Source organism: Microcebus murinus, chromosome 9 (assembly GCF_040939455.1).
Source record: "Microcebus murinus isolate Inina chromosome 9, M.murinus_Inina_mat1.0, whole genome shotgun sequence".
Lineage (NCBI taxonomy): Eukaryota > Metazoa > Chordata > Mammalia > Primates > Cheirogaleidae > Microcebus > Microcebus murinus.
In genome coordinates, this window is record NC_134112.1 from 59,877,196 (window position 1) to 59,897,306 (window position 20,111).

General features: G+C 40.1%; 1 protein-coding gene across 3 annotated transcripts in view; it reads right to left on the reverse strand.

The window, feature by feature from the left end:
- The window catches only part of FBXL13 (F-box and leucine rich repeat protein 13), a 232,319-nt gene extending 212,211 nt beyond the window's left edge, over positions 1-20,108 (reverse strand). The window contains exon 1 of one of the 3 annotated variants that reach the window (XM_012747262.3): positions 19,914-20,108. In XM_012747262.3, coding sequence (XP_012602716.2) covers positions 19,914-19,979 — 66 coding nt within the window. In that variant the 5' untranslated portion in view covers positions 19,980-20,108. Of the gene's footprint in view, positions 1-19,457; positions 19,769-19,904 lie in introns of those variants that run through there. The other 2 variants (XM_012747256.3, XM_012747268.3) reach the window with 2 other exon arrangements.
- Positions 20,109-20,111: the final 3 nt, after the last annotated feature.

Here is a 20,111-nt window from a genome sequence, read left to right on the forward strand (position 1 = left end):
GCAATCCCAGCTGGCTAATCCCTAGATAAGTAAATTGTACTGGAGAAATAATAAATTCATATGCTTTTCTTTTCTTTAGTATCCCATGGATTCACAATTCACATGCATGTGTGAATTGTCTGGCTGGGCTCAGGGAACTCAGCAAAGATAACTTCCTAGGGGGAGGGGGGCAGCCACAACTTTCTTGCCCTGAGGCCCAGAAAAATGAATTAATGTAACTAGTTCCTCCTTTCCTAAACTGGCAGGGTGGTTCCTTGCTCACATAGTAATTTCTGATTCTTGCATCTCTAACAAATATGTGCAGCTATTAGTCCCTAAACAAAATATCTGATAATAGAGTCTATGTGATTTAAAAACAGATGTAATACTTTCAAATTACAGATTGGCAACTTAATCTTGAAAGAAACATAAAGCATAAAAACTTTTCATAAAATCATTAAAATAAAAAAAAACTTTGCTTTAAAACCATAATTTATACAGAATAGCAAGGGCTGGAAAAGAAAAAAAAAATAAAATAAAAAAAAAAAAAGAATAAAACCATAATTTATAGCTTAAGTACGCCATCTGCTGAACAGATCTAGTTTTACAAACTCTTTTCATCTTTCCTAAACATTAAACTGAAATCAGAGCTCGCATTAGGAAGAGCACTTTGTTGCTCTCAGATACAATCACTACGTATTAATGTATATCTGCTTGATAATTCTGTGGACACTATATTCATAATATCTAGCTCATCTTTTGTCCTGTTGGGTAGACCCTGTTTGTCTATAGACAATATGCTGACTTCTGCCTGGTAGAAAATTGAGGGAGAAACACAGATTTCTAAATTTTTTTGATGACCTACTTCATTGTGCAGACTCCTATATCAATATCAATGATCTCTTTGAAAATACAAATGTCTTTGGGAAAGAAGATCTCAAAAAAAAAAAAAAAAAAAGAGCATAAAGCTAATTCCCACAGTGGTGGAAAAAGCATCTCAGAATTCTCAGAGAGAAAAATCACAAATACAGCGAGAAAGAGGAATCAGAAGGCAATACTCCGTTTTCCTTGAATTCTATCCAGGTCCAGGCCCTGTGTGCCTATACTAGGTATTTTTTTTAAACTTTGAATTTCTAAAATATATTTTTTCCTGAACCTTAAAATAATATACATAATTTTGTCCAAATTGCTAAGTATCTGATCATTTAGTTTATTTTAAATCTAAGATAAATGTTCAAAACATACTTGACTCCAAGGCATAAAAACACAGCTATCCTATATCTTGATATGTTTACATGTTTTCTACAAACAACAGATTCATATTGCACAAAAGTCATGAGATGCTGATAGTCTATGATGGAAAAGATCAACTTGCTTCAAAGCTGAGATCATAATCCATGAAGGAAGAGATTATTCCCTGACAGAATCATGATGATTGACCATAATGGCTTCAAATTCATTTTTTACATTAGAAAAACATCTTTCAAAAAAGACCTCATAGGAATCCTAAAATATAACCCAGATAAAAGCAGAGTTGTTCTTAGATGTGCAGGGTGGGAATAAAGAGAGCAAGCAGAGCTCACACTTTGTCCCCAGTGCCCTTTCTCCTCCTGCAGAGCATTCCCACAGGTCCTTAGACCCCCCGCCCCCCCCAGGATTCTGCAAAAAAGAAAAAATCTTGGAAGTCTACCAGTATGCAATTAGCTGCACACAGGCCTACCTGAAAGCTGAACAAGAGTGAGAGGGTTTTACGCAGATGCTAGCTGGGACAGAGGATGGCCCATCTAGGAAATAAGATATCCAGGAGACCTCGGCTGTGTGACAAGAGAAAAAAGACACTCACCCAGGCCTGCAATCAGGCCAGCCAGTAGCCTAGGATGAGAAACCAGTGCTTCCCAGTAATCAGTGCTTTTATGCTTCCTGCACTTTATTTCTTTTTAATTCTCCATCAAGAAAGTTCATTCAAAAATGATACTGGAAAGCAAAAAGGGAAGCATTTTTTTCCTGCATTTAGGCTATGATTTTTCATTATTTTGTTTTAATGTATGAACATTTTTTCTGATTATAAAAATAGTATATGCTCTATGTAATTTGGCAAATTCAGAAAAAAAATGCAAAGAAGAAAATAAAAATCAACCATAATCTTGCCAACCAGAAGTAACTTCTCATAAAAATTTTAATTTCAGTCTTTCCTCAATGCATGTATTTTTTACAAACTTAGTATCATACTATATACAGTTTTGTATTTTTTTGGCTAATTATTATTTCATAAACATTTTTTCCTCTTGTTATCCAAAATTCTTTTAAAACATCACATAATTAGTTTGGTTGATAATCTCTTTAAAAAAGTATACCATGAATGCTTAATAATTTCTATTAATAAATCATTACCATTTAGATTGTTTCTTTTTCCTATTATTAAAAATGATATGGTATACATATTAATTATCACTACTAATTGTAAAATGTACATATCTTCATCTCTATTTCTTAAAGGCAGATTTTGATAGAAATACAGAGTGAAAAAGTTTAAAGATCTCCATACATATTTCGAAATTGCTTTCCCAAAAGGTATTATCAATTTATATTTTCATCAGAAGCCAATGAGAGTGTCCACTTCACCTCACCCTTGCCAATACTGAAATCTATTTTAAAAAGAGAGAGAGAGAAGATAGGGCCCAGGCTGGAGTGCAGTAGTGCGATCATAGTTCATTGCAGCCTTGAACACCTGGACTCAAGAGATCTTCCCACCTCAGCGTCCAGAGTAGCTGAGACTACAGGCATGTCCCACCACACCTAATATTTTTTTTATATGTTTTATAGAGACGGTGGTCTCACTCAGGCTGGTCTTGAACTCCTGGCCTCAAGCCATCTTCCTGCCTTGGCCTCTCAACGTGCTCAGATTACAGGAGTCAGCCACCATACCCAGCCTGAAATCTATACAATTTTTATTTTTATTGATTTAATAAATGAAAAATGGTAATTTATTTTCATCTACATTTCATTTTTGTCAGTGGGGTTAAATTTTCTTATGTTTACTAATTATCTCTGATTTTCCATACGTTTTATTTATTTTTTACAGCCACAGGCTTCATTTAGATAGAGAAGCAGATACAGCAGCAACCAAAGGGAGAGAAGCCCAAAGGGATGGTAAAATTCAGAAAGACAGAAGGGAAGCTACTTGTTGGACCTCCACTTGTGTCCCCAGAAGTCTCTCTAGGGTCCTTCTCAGGTAACAGTTTAACCATTTTGGTATGGTACTCACCAGCCGCAAAACCTTGCCCACAGCCAGCACTCATAGTCCGCATGATAGTTTGTGCTATGCATTGACAATGAATCCGTTTTGCTCTTGTGTGATGAGGAAAGCTTTAAAGCACTAAAAGCTTGTTTTACTTTACAGGCAGCTTTACTTGTCATGTAAATCAGAATAGGTAACATATACATATATGTTTTCATTACGTTATTTTTAAATGTTCACAATTCTATTTTAATAAATGAAAAATTAGAAAAGTCATATCATGGCTGTCAGCTAAAGTCACTGTGCACATTCATCTGTGGCTGTCGAATATAGTCAACGCTCAGCTGTGTGTGTTCATCTGTGGCTGTTGACTATAGTCAAAGTGGTTAAAGGGTTTTGTGATTTAACAAATCATTCCAACAGTTAGTCCATGACTTGGGCTCTTATCATTTCTTTCATTTGCATAATACAAATCTAATCACTATTATTCCTAAAGTAAATTTTTTTTTTTTTTTTGGCATTCCCAAACATTCTGTATCTAAAGTAAATTTTGAAGTAGAGATCAAATTCATGAGAACAAGTGCCCCACATGTGACCCCTCTGATCATTGGGATGGGGGTGGCCAACTTGACTGGCCAGTGGACAGCCCCTTGACTGTCCACTCAAGACTCTTCCTGAAGATCCAGAAACTGTGCTGCAGTTGAAAAGAACCATCTTCTCAGAGAGAATGATCATTTCTGGGTCAACTGTAATTTTCCTTGGCTTGTTAAATTTGTCAATATATTCTAGACCTGCACTGCCCAATATGACAGCCACTGGTTACATGTGGCTATTGAGCATTTCAAATGTGGCTAGTCAATGTCAGGTGTGGTAGCTCATGCCTGTAATCCTAGCATTCTGTGTGGTCGAGGCGGGAGGATCGCTCAAGGTCAGGAGTTCAAGACCAAATGTGGCTAGTCCAAATCAAAGCATGCTAATTAGAAAGGAAACACACAGTTTTGAAGACTTACATGATTTTATATTAAGTCCATATTGAAATGATTATATTTTGGATAGACTGGTTTATATAAAATATATAAAGTTAATTTCACCTATTTCTTTTAAATTCTTTAATGTGTTGTTGGACACCCAAATTGATAAATGCTCAGAGAGCTTAGGAGACAAATTTCAGCTAGAGATAGCTTCAACGTCACAGCTGCAAGTGGTTGAAGCCATTGACGTGTTTTCTTCTAGCACATGGTAGAAGACCAACAAATACTTGTTGACAGAATAAGCTAATATACAACCCACTTAGCTGACCACTCTTGCCATTCCCCAAGAAAAAAGACTAGGTGATGTCAACAGTCTAATCTGTTAAAATAAATAAATAAATAAAAGTTATCTAACTTTAATTGAACATACAATCCAGCAGTCTTTAAGTGGGTGTGTGAAGTTCTAGAAGCCTACAAAGACTTTCCGAGAGTTCTGTGGTCATGAATAGTATAAAAGAATCCATTTCTATATCCTCACCTTTCCAATGTACAATATCCATGGGTCCTTCATCCATGAATTCAACCAACCCCAGGTCAAAATACTCAAAAACACTGAATCTGTACTGGATATGTACATACTTTTTTCCTTGTCATTATACCCTAAACCAGGAATCCTCAAACTTTTTAAACAGGGGGCCAGTTCACTGTCCCTCAGACCCCTGGAGGGCCAGACGATGCTCGTGGATCAGCAGACTCAACATCATTAAAATGTCTATACTACCCAAACTGATCTACAGATTCAATGCAATACCTATTAAAATCCCATCAGCATTCTTCACAGATATAGAAAAAATAATTTTACATTTCGTATGGAACCAAAGAAGACTCTGAATATCAAAAGCAATTCTAGGCAACAAAAACAAAATGGGAGGCATTAATATGCCAGATATCAAACTATACTACAAAGCTGTAGTAATTAAATCAATCTGGTATTGGCACAAAAATAGGAATACTGACCAGTGGAACAGATCTGAGAATCTTGATATAAAACCATCCTCATATAGCCATCTAATCTTTGACAAAGCAGACAAAAACATACACTGGGGAAAAGAATCCCTATTCAATAAATGGTGCTGGGAAAACTGGATAGCCACCCGTAGAAGGCTAAAGCAGGACCCACACCTTTCACCTCTCACAAAAACCAACTCACGCTGGATAACAGACTTAAACCTAAGGTATGAAGCTATTAGAATTCTACAGGAAAATGTTGGAAACACTCTCCTAGACATCGGCCTAGGCAAAGAGTTTATGAAGAAGTCCCCAAAGGCAATCACAGCAGCAACAAAAATAAATAAATGGGACATGATCAAACTACAAAGCTTCTGCACAGCCAAAGAAATAGTCATGAAAGTAAACAGACAACCTACAGAATGGAAGAAAATTTTTGCATCCTACGCATCCGATAAGGGACTGATAACTAGAATATACTTAGAACTCACCAAAGTCAGCAAGAAAAAAATCAAATAACCCTATTAAAAAGTGGGCAAAGGACTTGAACAGAAACTTTTCTAAAGAAGATAAAAGAATGGCCAACAAACATATGAAAAAATGCTCAACATCTCTAATCATCAGGGAAATGCAAATCAAAACCACAATGAGATATCACCTAATTCCAGTGAGAATGGCCTTTATCAAAAAGTCTCCAAACAATAAATGCTGGTTTGGATGCGGAGAGAGAGGAACACTCCTACACTGCTGGTGGGACTGCAAACTAGTTCAACCTCTGTGGAAAGCAATATGGAGATACCTTAAAGCGATACAAGTGAATCTACCATTTGATCCAGCAATCCCATTGCTGGGCATCTACCCAAATGATCCAATGACACTCTACAAAAAAGACACCTGCACTCGAATGTTTATAGCAGCACAATTCATAATTGCAAGGCTGTGGAAACCGCCCAAGTGCCCATCAATCCAAGAATGGATTAATAAAATGTGGTATATGTATACCATGGAGTACTATTCAGCTCTAAGAAACAATGGTGATATAGCACATCTTATATTTTCCTGGTTAGAGCTGGAACCCATAATACTAAGTGAAGTATCTCAAGAATGGAAAAACAAGCACCCATATACTCACCAGCAAACTGGTATTAACTGAGCAGCACCTAAGTGGACACATAAGAACTACAGTAATAGGGTATTGGGCAGGTGGGAGGTGGGAGGGGGGGCGGATGTACATACATAATGAGTGAGATGTGCACCATCTGGGGGATGGTCATGCTGGAAAGTCAGACTTGTGGGGGGAGGGGGGAAAGGGCATTTATTAAAACCTTAAAGTTTGTACCCCCATAATATGCCGAAATAAAATAAAAATAAAAAAAAATAAACTATGAACAAATTCCTATAGACACCGCACATATCTTATTTTGAAGTAAAAAAACAAACAGGCAAAAACACCCGCATGTGGCCCGCTGGCCGTAGTTTGAGGACGCCTGCCCTAAACAACACAGTATAACAACCATTTACATAGTACTTACATCGTAAATTATATTATAAGTAATCTAGAAATGATTTAAAGTATACAGGAGGATATACATACGTTATATGAAAATACCATACCATTTTATATAAGGGACTTGAGCATCCAAGGATTTTGGTATCCTCAGGACCTAGAACAAATACCCCATGGAAACCAGTGGAAAACTGTATTCTTTCCTAAAATTGATCTGCCTCAGGACACATATTGCAATTTTCTTTTCCTTCTTTCCCCTTCCTAATTATTCTCTCCCACTCTAGAATGTAAAGACCTGCATCTCATCCATCTGGAATCTTACTATAAAGAAAACTGAGGTATATGCTCGTTTCAGTAGCACATATACTAAAATTGGAATGATACAGAGAATATTAGCATGGAAAAAAATAAAAGAAAATTGAGGTAGAGAGACTTAGAAACTTGCTCAAAATCACCCAATTAATATGAAGCCAAGAAGCCAAACCTAGGCAATCCTATAATAAAATATAATCCTTGCTTCAGATGCTTTAGGTTTCAAGTAACAAACTCAACATGGAATTTATTGGTTCCTACGATAAAACTTATTGATGTCACTAGAGGCCTGACTTCTTCCACTATGCCTTTCCCAGAATTCACTTTACTCTAAAATTGTCTTTCCTTGTGGACACAAGATAACTGCCAATGGCTCTCAAGGCTACATGCTTCCCTATCAACAACATCTAGAGGTGGTATATCTCTGTACCAGCATTCCAATCAGCAACCTGATCTAAATCCGTTTGGATAACATCTTGTCCTCTCCTGTGATCCTATACTGCCCCCAAACACACACTTTGGTCACAGACATTATGACCAGGGAAATTGAAGGCACTGGCTGCTGCAAGCCAGTCAGAGTTCCACCCCAGAGAAGGGGATAATCAGTTTCCTGAAGCACTTTGACTATGTGAAAGAAGAAGTAGGTTATGGAGTAAGAATGTAGGAAAAATTAGGACGAGGGAAGTAGATGTTGTATAGGAAACTGATGAATGCCCAGTACATTCTGCTTCTGGAGAACACAGACAGAAAAGAAAGGAGAGGGAGGAGGAGGAAGAGAAGGAGGGAGGCAAAGGAAGAAGGGGAGGAGGGGGGATGAGGAGGAAAGGAAGAAAAAAAAGGAGGTAATTATAGAAAGTTTGAGACCCACTCACTAAGTGATGCTGTTGTGATCCACATCTTAATTTTTCAGATAATGCTTTGAGGTCCAACTTGATCTGAATCCCCTTGCATGAACAAGCCAAGAATAGCAGAGTGTATTTTCCAAAATGGCCATGACAACACCTCCCATCCTCAAATGTTCTTTACAATGTGACATTGATATGCCTCCTATCAAGAAATGGGTTCTGGCCAGGCACAGTGGCTCACACCTGTAATCCTAGCACTTTGGGAGGCTGAGGTAAGAAAATCACTTGATGCCAGGAGTTCAAGACCAGCCTAAGCAACATAGCAAGACTTCATCTCTACAAAATAAAATAAAAACAAAATTAGCTGGGAAAGATGGCACACACCTGTAGTCCTAGCCACTTGGGAGGCTGATGTGAGAGGATCACGTCAGCCCAGGAGATTGAGGTTACAGTGAGCTATGGGTGGTGCTACTGCATTCTAGCCCAGGTGACAGAACAAGAACCTGTCTCAAAAAAAAAAAATATATATATATAGAAAGAAAAAGAGAAATGGGTTCTATGTTACTTCCTCTTTAAGTAAAAATAATTTTATGTTGACTACTAAGCCTAGGTCATAAACGATGGTATCCCTGGTCCCCTATGGGAAGGCTTGATCTTAGAACCCAGCCACTGTACTGTGAGGAAGTCCAAGCAGCCCATGAAAAGGCCCAAATGGAAAGGGGACAGGCACAGAGGAATGAGGCCTCCTGATTCACAGACCTGGCTGAACTCCCAGCCAACAGCCAGTACCAACTTCCTAGGTATGCAAGAGGAGAGAGCCATCTTAAAAGTGGATCTTCTATACCCTGTTGATATATACCCCAGGTGGTACACATGGAAAAGAGATAAACTGTCCCTGTAAAATCTTGCCAGAATTTCGTATTTTTGAGCAAATCAAATGATTCCTGTTGTTTTAAGCCATTAAGTGGCCTGTGTGGTTATATGTTCCGTAGCAATGGATCATTGATACACCAAGCAAACAAAATAATTATACAGCCAGAATCAAAGCTATCATTCTATCCACCCCTAGCTATATACATTCTGAGAGAAAAAAAAAAAACAGCTATGACTATACTTTATATTTTTAAATTTCAAACATATATAAATAGTAACAACAGTATAATAAATCTTTAGGTACCCATCTCCAAGTTTTAACAATTATCATTAGTCTTTGATTCTTATATAATCTATATATTCATCCATTTCCCCCACCTATTCTCGTAAATTGTTGAAGGTAAAATTTACATCAACTCAAGTGCACAAATCTTAGTAGTATAATTTTGACAATGGAAACAACCCACACCCCAATCATACTCCAACTTCACAGAAAGTTCTCTTGTGTCCTTCTCCAGTTAATCCTCCTATATCAGAGTCCAGTCAAGAGACAGAAATCACACCAGTGATTTGAATAAAGAAAAGTTATTCTATCTAATATATAAATTCTAATCAAAAATTTAATTCAAAGAATTACTAACTAGTAACAGTGGATTAACTACTAAGAGGATGAGATATAATGCTAAAGAACACCCTGTGACTTACCAAGGATGGAACAAACTTGGAAGGGCAGTCACCACCCCAAGGCTCAGATTCAGAAAGTATAGAGTGTGGCTCAGGTGTGATGGAGAAGTCTACCAGGTTGCCTCAAGCCACAGCTGATTTTCACATGTGGGCCAAAGATGGTGAATAGGTAACCACCCCCTAAGACTAGTGAGCAGATCCCCCCTGCTGAGGTACCAATGGGCTGAGGCTGATGAGCAAAACTTGCTGGAGAGTGAGCACCACTGGGTATACCACACACATGCTGCTGGCAGCTGTTTCATATGAACAAAAAGGCAGGAAGCAGAGGGGAACCAGAAAGAGAGGCCCATCTTCCCCAAGGTCCCTCCAGCACTCTCCACTGACAAGGCTTACCACTGTGCTAGCTCAAAGGAATTCCAAGGTCTAGCTCACAGTACCAGTCCAGCTTCCAGATGTCAAGGGCTACTTTTTTCTTCCTCAATATTAATAAAGCATTATAATCAGGTTGTCTAGTTTATAAAAAAAAACGTTTTGGGATTTTAACTGAAATTGCATTGAATTTATACAGTATCTAGGAAGACTTAGCACATTGTAATTTACCCATTCATGAACATGGCATTTAGGTCATTTATTTAAGTCATTAGGTCACCATAAATGTCTTTTAAATAAAGTTTTATGAATTCCTCCAAACAGATTTTTCCCATCTTTTGTTAGATTTGCCCTTAGACGTCTTATATTTCTGGTGCTATTAAAAATGTAATTTTTCCAGCCTGAGCAAGAGCTAGACCCTGTCTCTACTAGCCTGGCATGGTAACACACCTGTAGTCCCAGCTACTCAGGAGGCTGGGGCAGGAGGATTGCTTGAGCCCAGGAGTTTGAGGTTGCTGTGAGCTAGGCTGACACCATGGCACTCTAGCCTGGGCAAAAGAGTGAGACTCTGTCTAAATTAAATGAATGAATGAATGAAATTTTAGAAGACGGTGAAACTTTGAGACAGGAGTCTGCCAACCTCCTCATTTGCTGGCAAATTATTAAACTCCTCTCTCCTTCCCCTTAAACCACTTGTCCTTGTTCTTCTGATGTGGCCCTGGGGACAAGTGCTATCTCTTTGCCTCCAGACAGTAACAGCTACTTGTGAGTTGTTATTAAAGACCATGTTTATTTCCAATCCTGCCACCCTTCTGCCAGCCAAGGAGAATGAGCCTTTGCAACATGCCTGTCTAGGCGTTCTGGAGGCTGTCTGGATATGCGGTGATCACAGCAGTGACACTGCCACCTGGGACTTCAGCCCAAAAAGTTGAGCTGATTGCCAGAAGAAATCAGGCCACTGACACAACAGTTCAAGGAGTCACTGGTGGTGAGCTGTTCCTCAGGGCCTTGATATCCCAGCTAGATTTAGATACCCTCTAAAACTAAAGACTGGGGCTCTGACACTTGGGTTGACACAACTAAGTGGAGACAGAATTCTCATAGACTCGTTCTCCTACACAAAGCTTTGGTTTGGCCCCTTATGAGGCACCTCCATGAATACACACATTGGGAGTGTGATGCCTTGATGGATTTGGTGGGGCCTCGTTTGAGAGGACCCCATTTACAATTAACTGTTTATGTGCTTGGGGCAGTTCAAGTCCAGAAAGGTGACCTACTAAACAGGGAGCCCAACATGTGGGGGTCCACTCTTTCAATGAATGACAGTGTCACTCAGATGCATAGGCTTGTCTAGATCTCTTTTCAGGCTGGGTAGAGGTTTGTCCTACCCAAATGGAGAGAACAACTGAGGTTCTGAGACAGGCTCCTACCAAGAGCTGCTGGCCTGAGACAGGACCTTCACCAAGTTCTTGCACATGTATGCCAGCACAGAACAGCAACAGGCCCCAGAGGACAACAGGATAATGGACGTTAGCCGTCCAGGGAAAGAGGCTAAGCAGCTAGAGAATGGCAGCCTAGTGATGGATGCTGAGGACAAACAGCTACAGAGACGGCTCAGCAGCTCCTCCTTTTACAGCGAGGACATCAGCAGGAACCCCACTGTCAACAGAACCCAGGAGCACATTCCACCGAGCCCTGGACATTTCACAAGAGTGATAATGGACCCTCCTTTGTAGTGAAGGTAACCCAACAAGTAAGCAAAGCCCTACACCTAGAACAGAAATGACATACATCCTGGAACTGATACAGAAACCCATCTAAAGTGATATAGGGTGTTGCTGCTTGCCCTCCTCTAGATAAGAGTAGCCCTTTAGAAGCAGGCTTAATTTAAACCCCTAAAAAAATTTTGAGACCCTCCCTAGCACCCCAAGGGAAGTATGGTAATATAACCATGAGTAAAAGAAAATAGAATAAAACATGTCAAATGAGTAGGTCAGGTGCTAACCACAATACATGAGTTTACCTCTTTCAGGTCCTCTCCCCACTTGGAAACAGAAAAGTGAGAGACCCTTTGAAGTCCCTCTAACAAATCACACCTTGTTGAAACTGTCAGAAGTGAAACTTTGGGTCCACCATATTAAAGTAAAGAGGTATATCTCCCAGTGGAAGGGCTACCTTTAGGTGGTCTAAAGTATCTGAGAAAAAGAAAAAAAGATGAAAATGATATTTTACTAATCTTTCTTTGGTTATTTGTTCTGTCTATAGAATAGAGAGAAAACTCCTTAGTGAGGATTTCCCCAGGCTATCGCCTCTTCTGTTGCACTATCTTGCTGTTGGGTATGTTATTCCTAAACCTCATTCAGTGCAAGTATTTCTGTACATCATTTCTGAATTTATGGAAGCCAGTTTTCTCAGATCACCTACAGGATACAACTAATACCTCCGCAATCAGAGGTTCCATGTTCCTTTCTTAACATTATGTGCAAGGAAACAGGAAGGACACACAATCCTACTGGTGTATTTTCAAGCAGGGTAAAATCTCTTTTATCAGGTATCCCCATCTCACCTTGTCAATCCTCATGGTTGTAGTTGTTGCTTATGCCCTTTTCTGCCTGTTAATCTGTTGTTATAAATATACTTCCCGAATTTTGTAATGACACAAATAAGTATAAACCTACCAACTAAAACACTGCCCCAATTCAGCAGGAAGTAGCTTGATGACTACGTCATCCCTCCTCCCATAGATATGGAAGGGTAAAAATTGATGGTGAGGAATGTGTAACAGAGAAAGTGGCCTGAGAAAGGGCAAACATGTTTTCTGTCTCTTCAAAACCCCCTCACTACTTGTACCCCCATAATATGCTAAAAATAAAAAAAATTTTAAAAACCCTCACCCTTTTTGAGAACTAAAACCTACATCTCTGCCCTCAGGCCAGTGGTTGGGAGGGGAAGGAGAGTGTCCTTTATTCTCTGTGCCACAGGACATGGCTTGAGGGAATTGCCAGGACAAAGGTCAGGAAATCATCTTAGCCGAAAATGGGATGAATCCCAGCAAAGGTCATGAGGTTGTCTTAGCCAAAGAGGGGATTATGGGATTAATCAGAACCTTTAAAAGCTCTGTACTTCTGCTCAAAAGCAGAATGTTGGTACTTTGAGACAGGAGTCGGCCAAACGCTTCCTTTGCTGGCAAATTAATAAACTCCTCTTTCCTTCTCCTCAAAAAAGATAATTTTAAAAGCTACTGTTTAAAATTTGTCTGTTTGGTTCTAAAGGACTGAAATGTAATTGACTTTTTCATATTTAGTGGAAGAATTTAGTTTTTTAAATCTACCCTTTCACTATGAGTGTAACAGATACAGTTGGAAACTGAATATACTAGGAAATACAGTACTATTGTCATTGAGAGCCCATCTGACAACTGAAGATTGAATTTAAAGGGACACAAGTCAATTTAATTGTGTGTTCTTCCTTTAATTAATGTTCAGTTTCTCAGAGGTAGGCATGGATTGGTGAATATTTGAGCATTACCAGGGTTAGGTATTTGTCACATCAATAGGATAGAGGGAGAGACAGGTAAAGGAGATAATGGTATTTGAAAGTGATTATCATGATTTTAGCATTTTAAAAACATGTCTGCAAATGTTTGACACTGCTCTCATCAGAGGTAGAGTTTAATTCCTTCCTTTGAATATGGATTAGCCTTAGTGATTCACTGATTCACTTATAATGAATGGACTAGAGTGAAAATAATGTTGAGTAACTTCTGAGCCTAGGTTATAAAAGGTAATGCTACCAGGCTCTACCACTTGGACGACTGTTTTAGAACCCAGCCTTCAAGCTACGAGGAAGCTCAGCCACATGGAAAGGTTATACATCACATAGATGTTCTAGCTATCAGGCCCAGCTGAGGTCCTAGTCAACATCCAGCATCAACTGCCAGGCATGTAAGTAAGGAAGCTTTTGAGATGACTTTAACTCCAGCCCCTCTGACATGCAAGTGCATGAGAGATCTTGAGCAAAAAAGTTCTATCAATTCCTATAACTGTGAGAAGCAATAATAAAATGTCTACTGTTATTTTACACCATTAAATTTTGTGGAAACTCATTTTTCAATGATAGATACCTGCAACATTATGAATCAAGGAATCTAAGGTGGGTAGAGAGAAAAATGAGGACATGGGAGTCATATTTGACAGTGAATGAACGAACTGGTGGTGTCAATCAATTGAAGACATGATAGAGTAGAAATCCCAGATTGAGTGAGGTGGGAAGTTAGATGAAAAGTGAGAAGAAGAAATGGAGTTTTCAGAGATGGTACAGTAATTTGGGATAAATTATCAAGAGTCATGAAGTAGAATGACTAAGAAATAGTAAAAGCAAAGATAATTGGAAGATAGGTTAGGGATGTGAAAGGAACATCTCTGAGGATGTTGAAGCCGCCTAGAACAATGATAGGAGTAGAGGTAGAAAGGAAGGTGGTAAGCCAGATTCTAAAGTTATCAAAGAAGTACAAAGAGTAACCAAGAGGTTGGTACATAATAGAGTGAGTACTAAATTTGACATTATGAACTATAAAGCGGCTTTTATAAAAAGGAAGGAAGAGATGCCATTTGGAAGTGGAAAGTGGGAGCCAAGGAGGACAGCTATCCCATCTGTGGATCCCAGGTTAACTGAGGAGTGAAACAAAAGCAGTCTCCACAGGACTTCATTTCCAACTCAGAAGTAGAAAGTCATCATGGTCCAGTGATTCTGCTACAACTAGAAAAAATCAGGTATGATACAAAAATCACATTTTAAAAGGTATTGGAGAATGATGAAACTCCAGAGAAGGGAGAACTTTCTGAAATGAGCTGACAATGCACAGCTGTTTTTTTTTTTAACTCAAGATGTGCTAATTCTGCATATGGAAAGAAGACTGGGCTAGGGCCATGCAGGGGAACTTCACCACGAAGGAGAGAAACCAACAGGATTTTGGTGGTTGCATGGAGCTAATACGACAGATTAGAAACTTGAGGTGCCCCAAATGTGGCCACTTTCTCCCATGAGACATTTGCTGAGTGTGTTCCATGCAGGAGGCTGGGGAACTAGAACATCAACTCCCAAAAGGCAGAATGAGTATCTCATAATCTTAGGTAAGGGAGAAGAAGCCTGTCTCAAAAATGCAGCTAGCCTAACTCTCAATATATTTGCCAGATTTTTTTTTTTTTTTTTTTTTTTGTAGGACAGCAGTAAAGTCAATGATATTTGCCAGATTTTTAAGTTGAGGGCCTGGAGAAAAGGCCAAAGAGCTAAGTTCAAATACCTCTGAAGGGCAAAACTAAATCTTTTGCAGTCTTTCCGGGTAAGGAGACACAGACCTGCTAGCTAGCTTCTGACCCTATCTCAGAAGAAGAAGAAGAAAAAAAGCCCAGCACTTTGGGAAGCCAAGGCAGGGAAATTGCTTGATGTCAGGAGTTCAAGACCAGCCTGACAACATAGCAAGATCCTGTCTCTACAAAAAATAAAAAAATTATCCGGGCATGGTAGCATGCACCTGTAGTCTCAGCTACTCAGGAGGCTGAGCCAGGAGGCTTTCTTGAGCCCAGGAGTTTGAGGTTGCAGTTAGCTATAATCATACCACTGTACTCTACCCCGGTGACAGAGTGAGACCATGTCTCCAAAAACAAACAAAAAAGCCCAGAAAAGTTATAGCCAAAAAACAGGGACAAATCAGATATGGATGGAATCTGAAGAAAACTGAAAACTGCAGTCCAGCCTCCACCCAGCTCAATCCCCACCTGGACTGAAGCCATCCAAAGCCATCAGCTCTTTACCTTGTAGAGAGGAAAGTAAGAAACTTCTCCATGAAAGAGTATATCATCTGGAGTTTATAATTTTTTTAATATATGATGTCTAATAAAAATAAGAAATAACAAGATATATATAGAGGCAGGAAATTGTAATTAATAATCAACAAACAATAGAATCAGACCCACAGATGATCCAGCTATTCAAGTTAACAAACAATGATTTTAAAATAACAACCAGACTGGGCATGGTAGCTGTAATCCTAGCACTTTGGAAGGTTCACTTGGGCAGGAGGATCACTTGAGCAGGAGTTCCAGACCAGCCTGAGCAACACAGCAAGACCTTACAGGCTCTACAACAAAAAATAGAAAAATTAGCCCGGCATTGTGGCACATGCTTGTTAGTTGCAGGCTGAGGGAAGCAGGAGAGTCACCTGAGCTATGACAAGGCACTGTACTCTAGGCCAGGCAAAAAAGCAAGACCCTATCTCAGGAAAAAAACAAACAAAAAAAAACATTAACATCTTAAAGAAAATGTGAAGAGACAGATGAAATGAATAAAAGATGCATGATTTTAAAAATCAGAATGTATAAAAAAGAATCAAATGGACACTCTAGAACTGAAATTAAGGTTTCATTTGATGTATTTAACAATAGATTGGACATAGCAAAAAACAGAATTAGTAAACTTGAAGACAGTCAATGAAAAAGATCCAAACTTGAACATAAAGGAAAAAATGGGGGAAAAGGAATAGAACAAAATAGACATGTAGGACAAAATAAAACAAAAAACAAAACAAAACCTAACATACTTATGATTGGAGTCCCATAAAGAGAATAGAGAGAACTAAATAATATTTTATTAATAAAATGACCAAGAATTTTCTAAAACTGACCCAAAAAACCCATAAATCAGGCCGGGCGCTGTGGCTCACGCCTGTAATCCTAACTCTTGGGAGGCCGAGGTGGGCGGATTGCTCAAGGTCAGGAGTTCAAAACCAGCCTGAGCAAGAGCAAGACCCCGTCTCTACTATAAATAGAAAGAAATTAATTGGCCAACTGATATATATATAAAAAATTAGCCGGGCATGGTGGCGCATGCCTGTAGTCCCAGCTACTCGGGAGGCTGAGGCAGAAGGATCACTCAAGCCCAGGAGTTTGAGGTTGCTGTGAGCTAGGCTGACGCCACGGCACTCACTCTAGCCTGGGCAACAAAGTGAGACTCTGTCGCAAAAAAAAAACAAAAAAAAACAAAAAAAAACCCCATAAATCAACAGATTCAGTAAGCCCAGAAAACCAAGTGGGATTTTTTTTTTTTAAATCAGCCTCTAATCAAGAGGTTTGCAGGGAAATGATATTTTAAGTAGACAATCAGGTTTTATTTAGGACAGGTAGGTGAAATTCAGAAGAGAGGACTGCAGGCACACACCACCATGCATGGCTTTTTTTTTTTTTTTAATAGAGATGGGGTGTCACTGTGTTGCTCAGGCTGGTCTTGAACTCCTGGCCTTAAGCAATCCTCCTGTCTCAGCCTCCCAAAGTGCTGGGATACAAGTGTGAGCCACCACACCCAACCAAACCTGAATCTTAAATACAAACATTTCATTTTCTGACCCTACCATCTACATTTCCAGCTCTCTCACCTAATAATTCCCTTTACTCCTCTTCACTTACCACTTAGGAGCTTCTGCTTTCTGCCCATATATCAGCATCACATCCTATTCTCATTTCTCACCCAGTCATTAGAGTCCTTGGCCCATTCCTTCAGGCATGCAGCAGCTTAGCTCCCTTACCTACTGCCATTCCATTCTATATGCCTGGCAAACTCCTATCCTTGATGAAGTCAATTGGGTTATTTCTGTACCTATTGTGTTTCCCCGAAAATAAGACCTACCCATAAAATAGCTCTAGCAGGATTTCTAAGCATTTGCACAATATAAATCCTACCCTGAAAATAAGACCTAGTGATGGGCATGGCTACAGAGCATATCTGCACAACCCATGCATTTCATCGCCAAGCGGTTAAAAAGACAAGCAGCCCTTCTCATCTGCCCCATCATGACAGCTACTATCTCAGAAGTTACCTGAAAGGTGAGGCAGCCCATTTACTGGGCATCTACCCAAAAGATCCAATGACACTCTACAAAAAAGACACCTGCACTTGAATGTTTATAGCAGCACAATTCATAATTGCAAGGCTGTGGAAACAGCCCAAGTGCCCATCAACCCAAGAGTGGATTAATAAAATGTGTTATATGTATACCATGGAGTACTACTCAGCTCTAAGAAACAACGGTGATATAGCACATCTTGTATTTTCCTGGTTAGAGCTGGAACCCATACTACTATGTGAAGTATCCCAAGAATGGAAAAACAAGCCCCACATATACTCACCAGCAAACTGGTATTAACTGAGCAGCACCTAAGTGGACACATAAGAACTACAGTAATAGGGTATTGGGCAGGTGGGAGGTGGGAGGGGGACAGATGTACATACATAATGAGTGAGATGTGCACCATCTGGGGGATGGTCATGCTGGAAACTCAGACTTGTGGGGGGAGGGGGGAAGGGGCATTTTTTTAAACCTTAAAATTTGTACCCCCATTACATGCCTAAATAAAATAAAATTTTAAAAAGGTGCGGCAGTCCCACCAACAAGGTCTGCTCCTCTGTCATGTCCCAGCCATCCTGTGCGTGCTGCAAGCTGAGGCTCTGAGGTGAAAATAACACATCTCCTGAAAATAAGCCCTAGGGTGTCTTCTTGAGGAAAAATAAATATAAGACCCTGTCTTATTTTCGGGGAAACACGGCACATCTGATTTACTGAGTGCTACTTGAGAAAATCACACAACTGGGAACTACTCTATCTACATATTTTAAGCATAGTTGTATGGTAGTACAACATGAATGAAACTCATTATAACAAATTAAAATACAGATATGTATAGAATAAAAAATTAGAATTCTCCTCCCATAAAACCATTCTCAAACATCTGTGGTTAATAGTTTGTCATATGTTTTATGCATGCATTATTGTCTTAAATATAGCTATACACACAAACACATATGCAAATATATACATATATGTATGTATGAAATCAGATAGGCAGCTAGAGCATAGTGGACTCTTTGCTGGGCAACTTGCACTTTTCTTTTTTACTTAATAATATGCCTTGGAGGGCATTTCTTCTCAGTGGGTACAGAAATACTTTATTCTGCATATCTCTTAGCCACATTTCCATTATTTACTGTTTTCACCATAAAAAAGTTATGATGAATATCCTTGTACATCCTTCTGAATACATGTGCAAGTTTTTCTCTAAAGTAGATCCTTAGAAGTGGAAACACTTGGTCAAAGGGTGTATGTACTTAACATTTTAACAAATACTTCTAAATTACTTTCCAAAAAGAGGAGGGCTGTACCGAATTGCCCTCCCAACTGCATAGAAGAATTACCACATCCAGCTGGGCTCTCTTCTTTCCTTCCCTAGACAGCTCTCTCCCTCATTCTCCACATAACTTGTCTTTGCTTAAACCTCCTACTGCACCGCCACCCCCATCCGCACCCAAACACACATGCTTGGCAAATATCTCACCAATTATTTGTAGAGAAAATAGAAGTCAACCAAGGACAACTTTCTCAGCTCCCTACCCCCAAACCTACAAAACCTACTACTGTCAACTCCCATTCTATCCTCCTTCCCTCCTACTATATTTAATAATAGGGGAGGTGCGTAGTCCTTCCTCTAAAGGCAACTGCTTGTGAGGGTCCTTCCCTTCACAAAGGGCTGGCTACATCCTAAGGGTCTCATCTCAGCTTCCGCTCTCTCCTCAGCTCACCTCTATTTTCTGTTCTCACCGCTCCTTTGAAACCCCAGGCTCACCTTGGGCAGAATCCACAGAACTCCTTCAGGTCCTTCCTTATCTTAGGTAACCATTGCCCACTCCCTCCTTAAAACACTTTTCGCAATGCCACCCTCTCCTGATTTTCCTCTTCTTTCTGTCTCTGGCACTTTTTTTCTCACTCCTCCTCTGGTCCTCAGGTTCTTCTTGTCCAAAGCTTAAAAGTCACAGGCGTTTGGGGTTTCCGTCCCGGGCCCAGTCCTCTTTCTCCCTGGGAGATGTCACCCACTGCCCGCTTTCGGCCACCGTCACCTCCCGTCTTCTCTCAGGATCTGCCCTTGAGCCCAGACCGCCGACTTCACCCCCACCGCTCCACTCCTCCCCACCCTCCCCCCACCCCGAGCCCCTCCTCCGGGAGCTCTTCCTGACTCCTCCCCCTTCTAGCTCCTCTCAGTCGGTCCGTATCCGCCGCCAAGTGCCTTCAGTACCTCGCAGACCTGAGGAATGTAGTTCGCCTTGAAGTAGTTCCTCAGCTTGGGGTTGGCATTGCGTAGCGAGGCCATGGTCCGCGGCCTGGAGACAAGCGCGATCCGCTGGCTCCCGCGATCCGCGCAGCAGGCGCCGCGCCAGGAGTGGGCGGGGCGCGTCCGGGCGTTGTCCTGGCAACCACGGGGCGGGGCGGAGCCTCGTGCTCC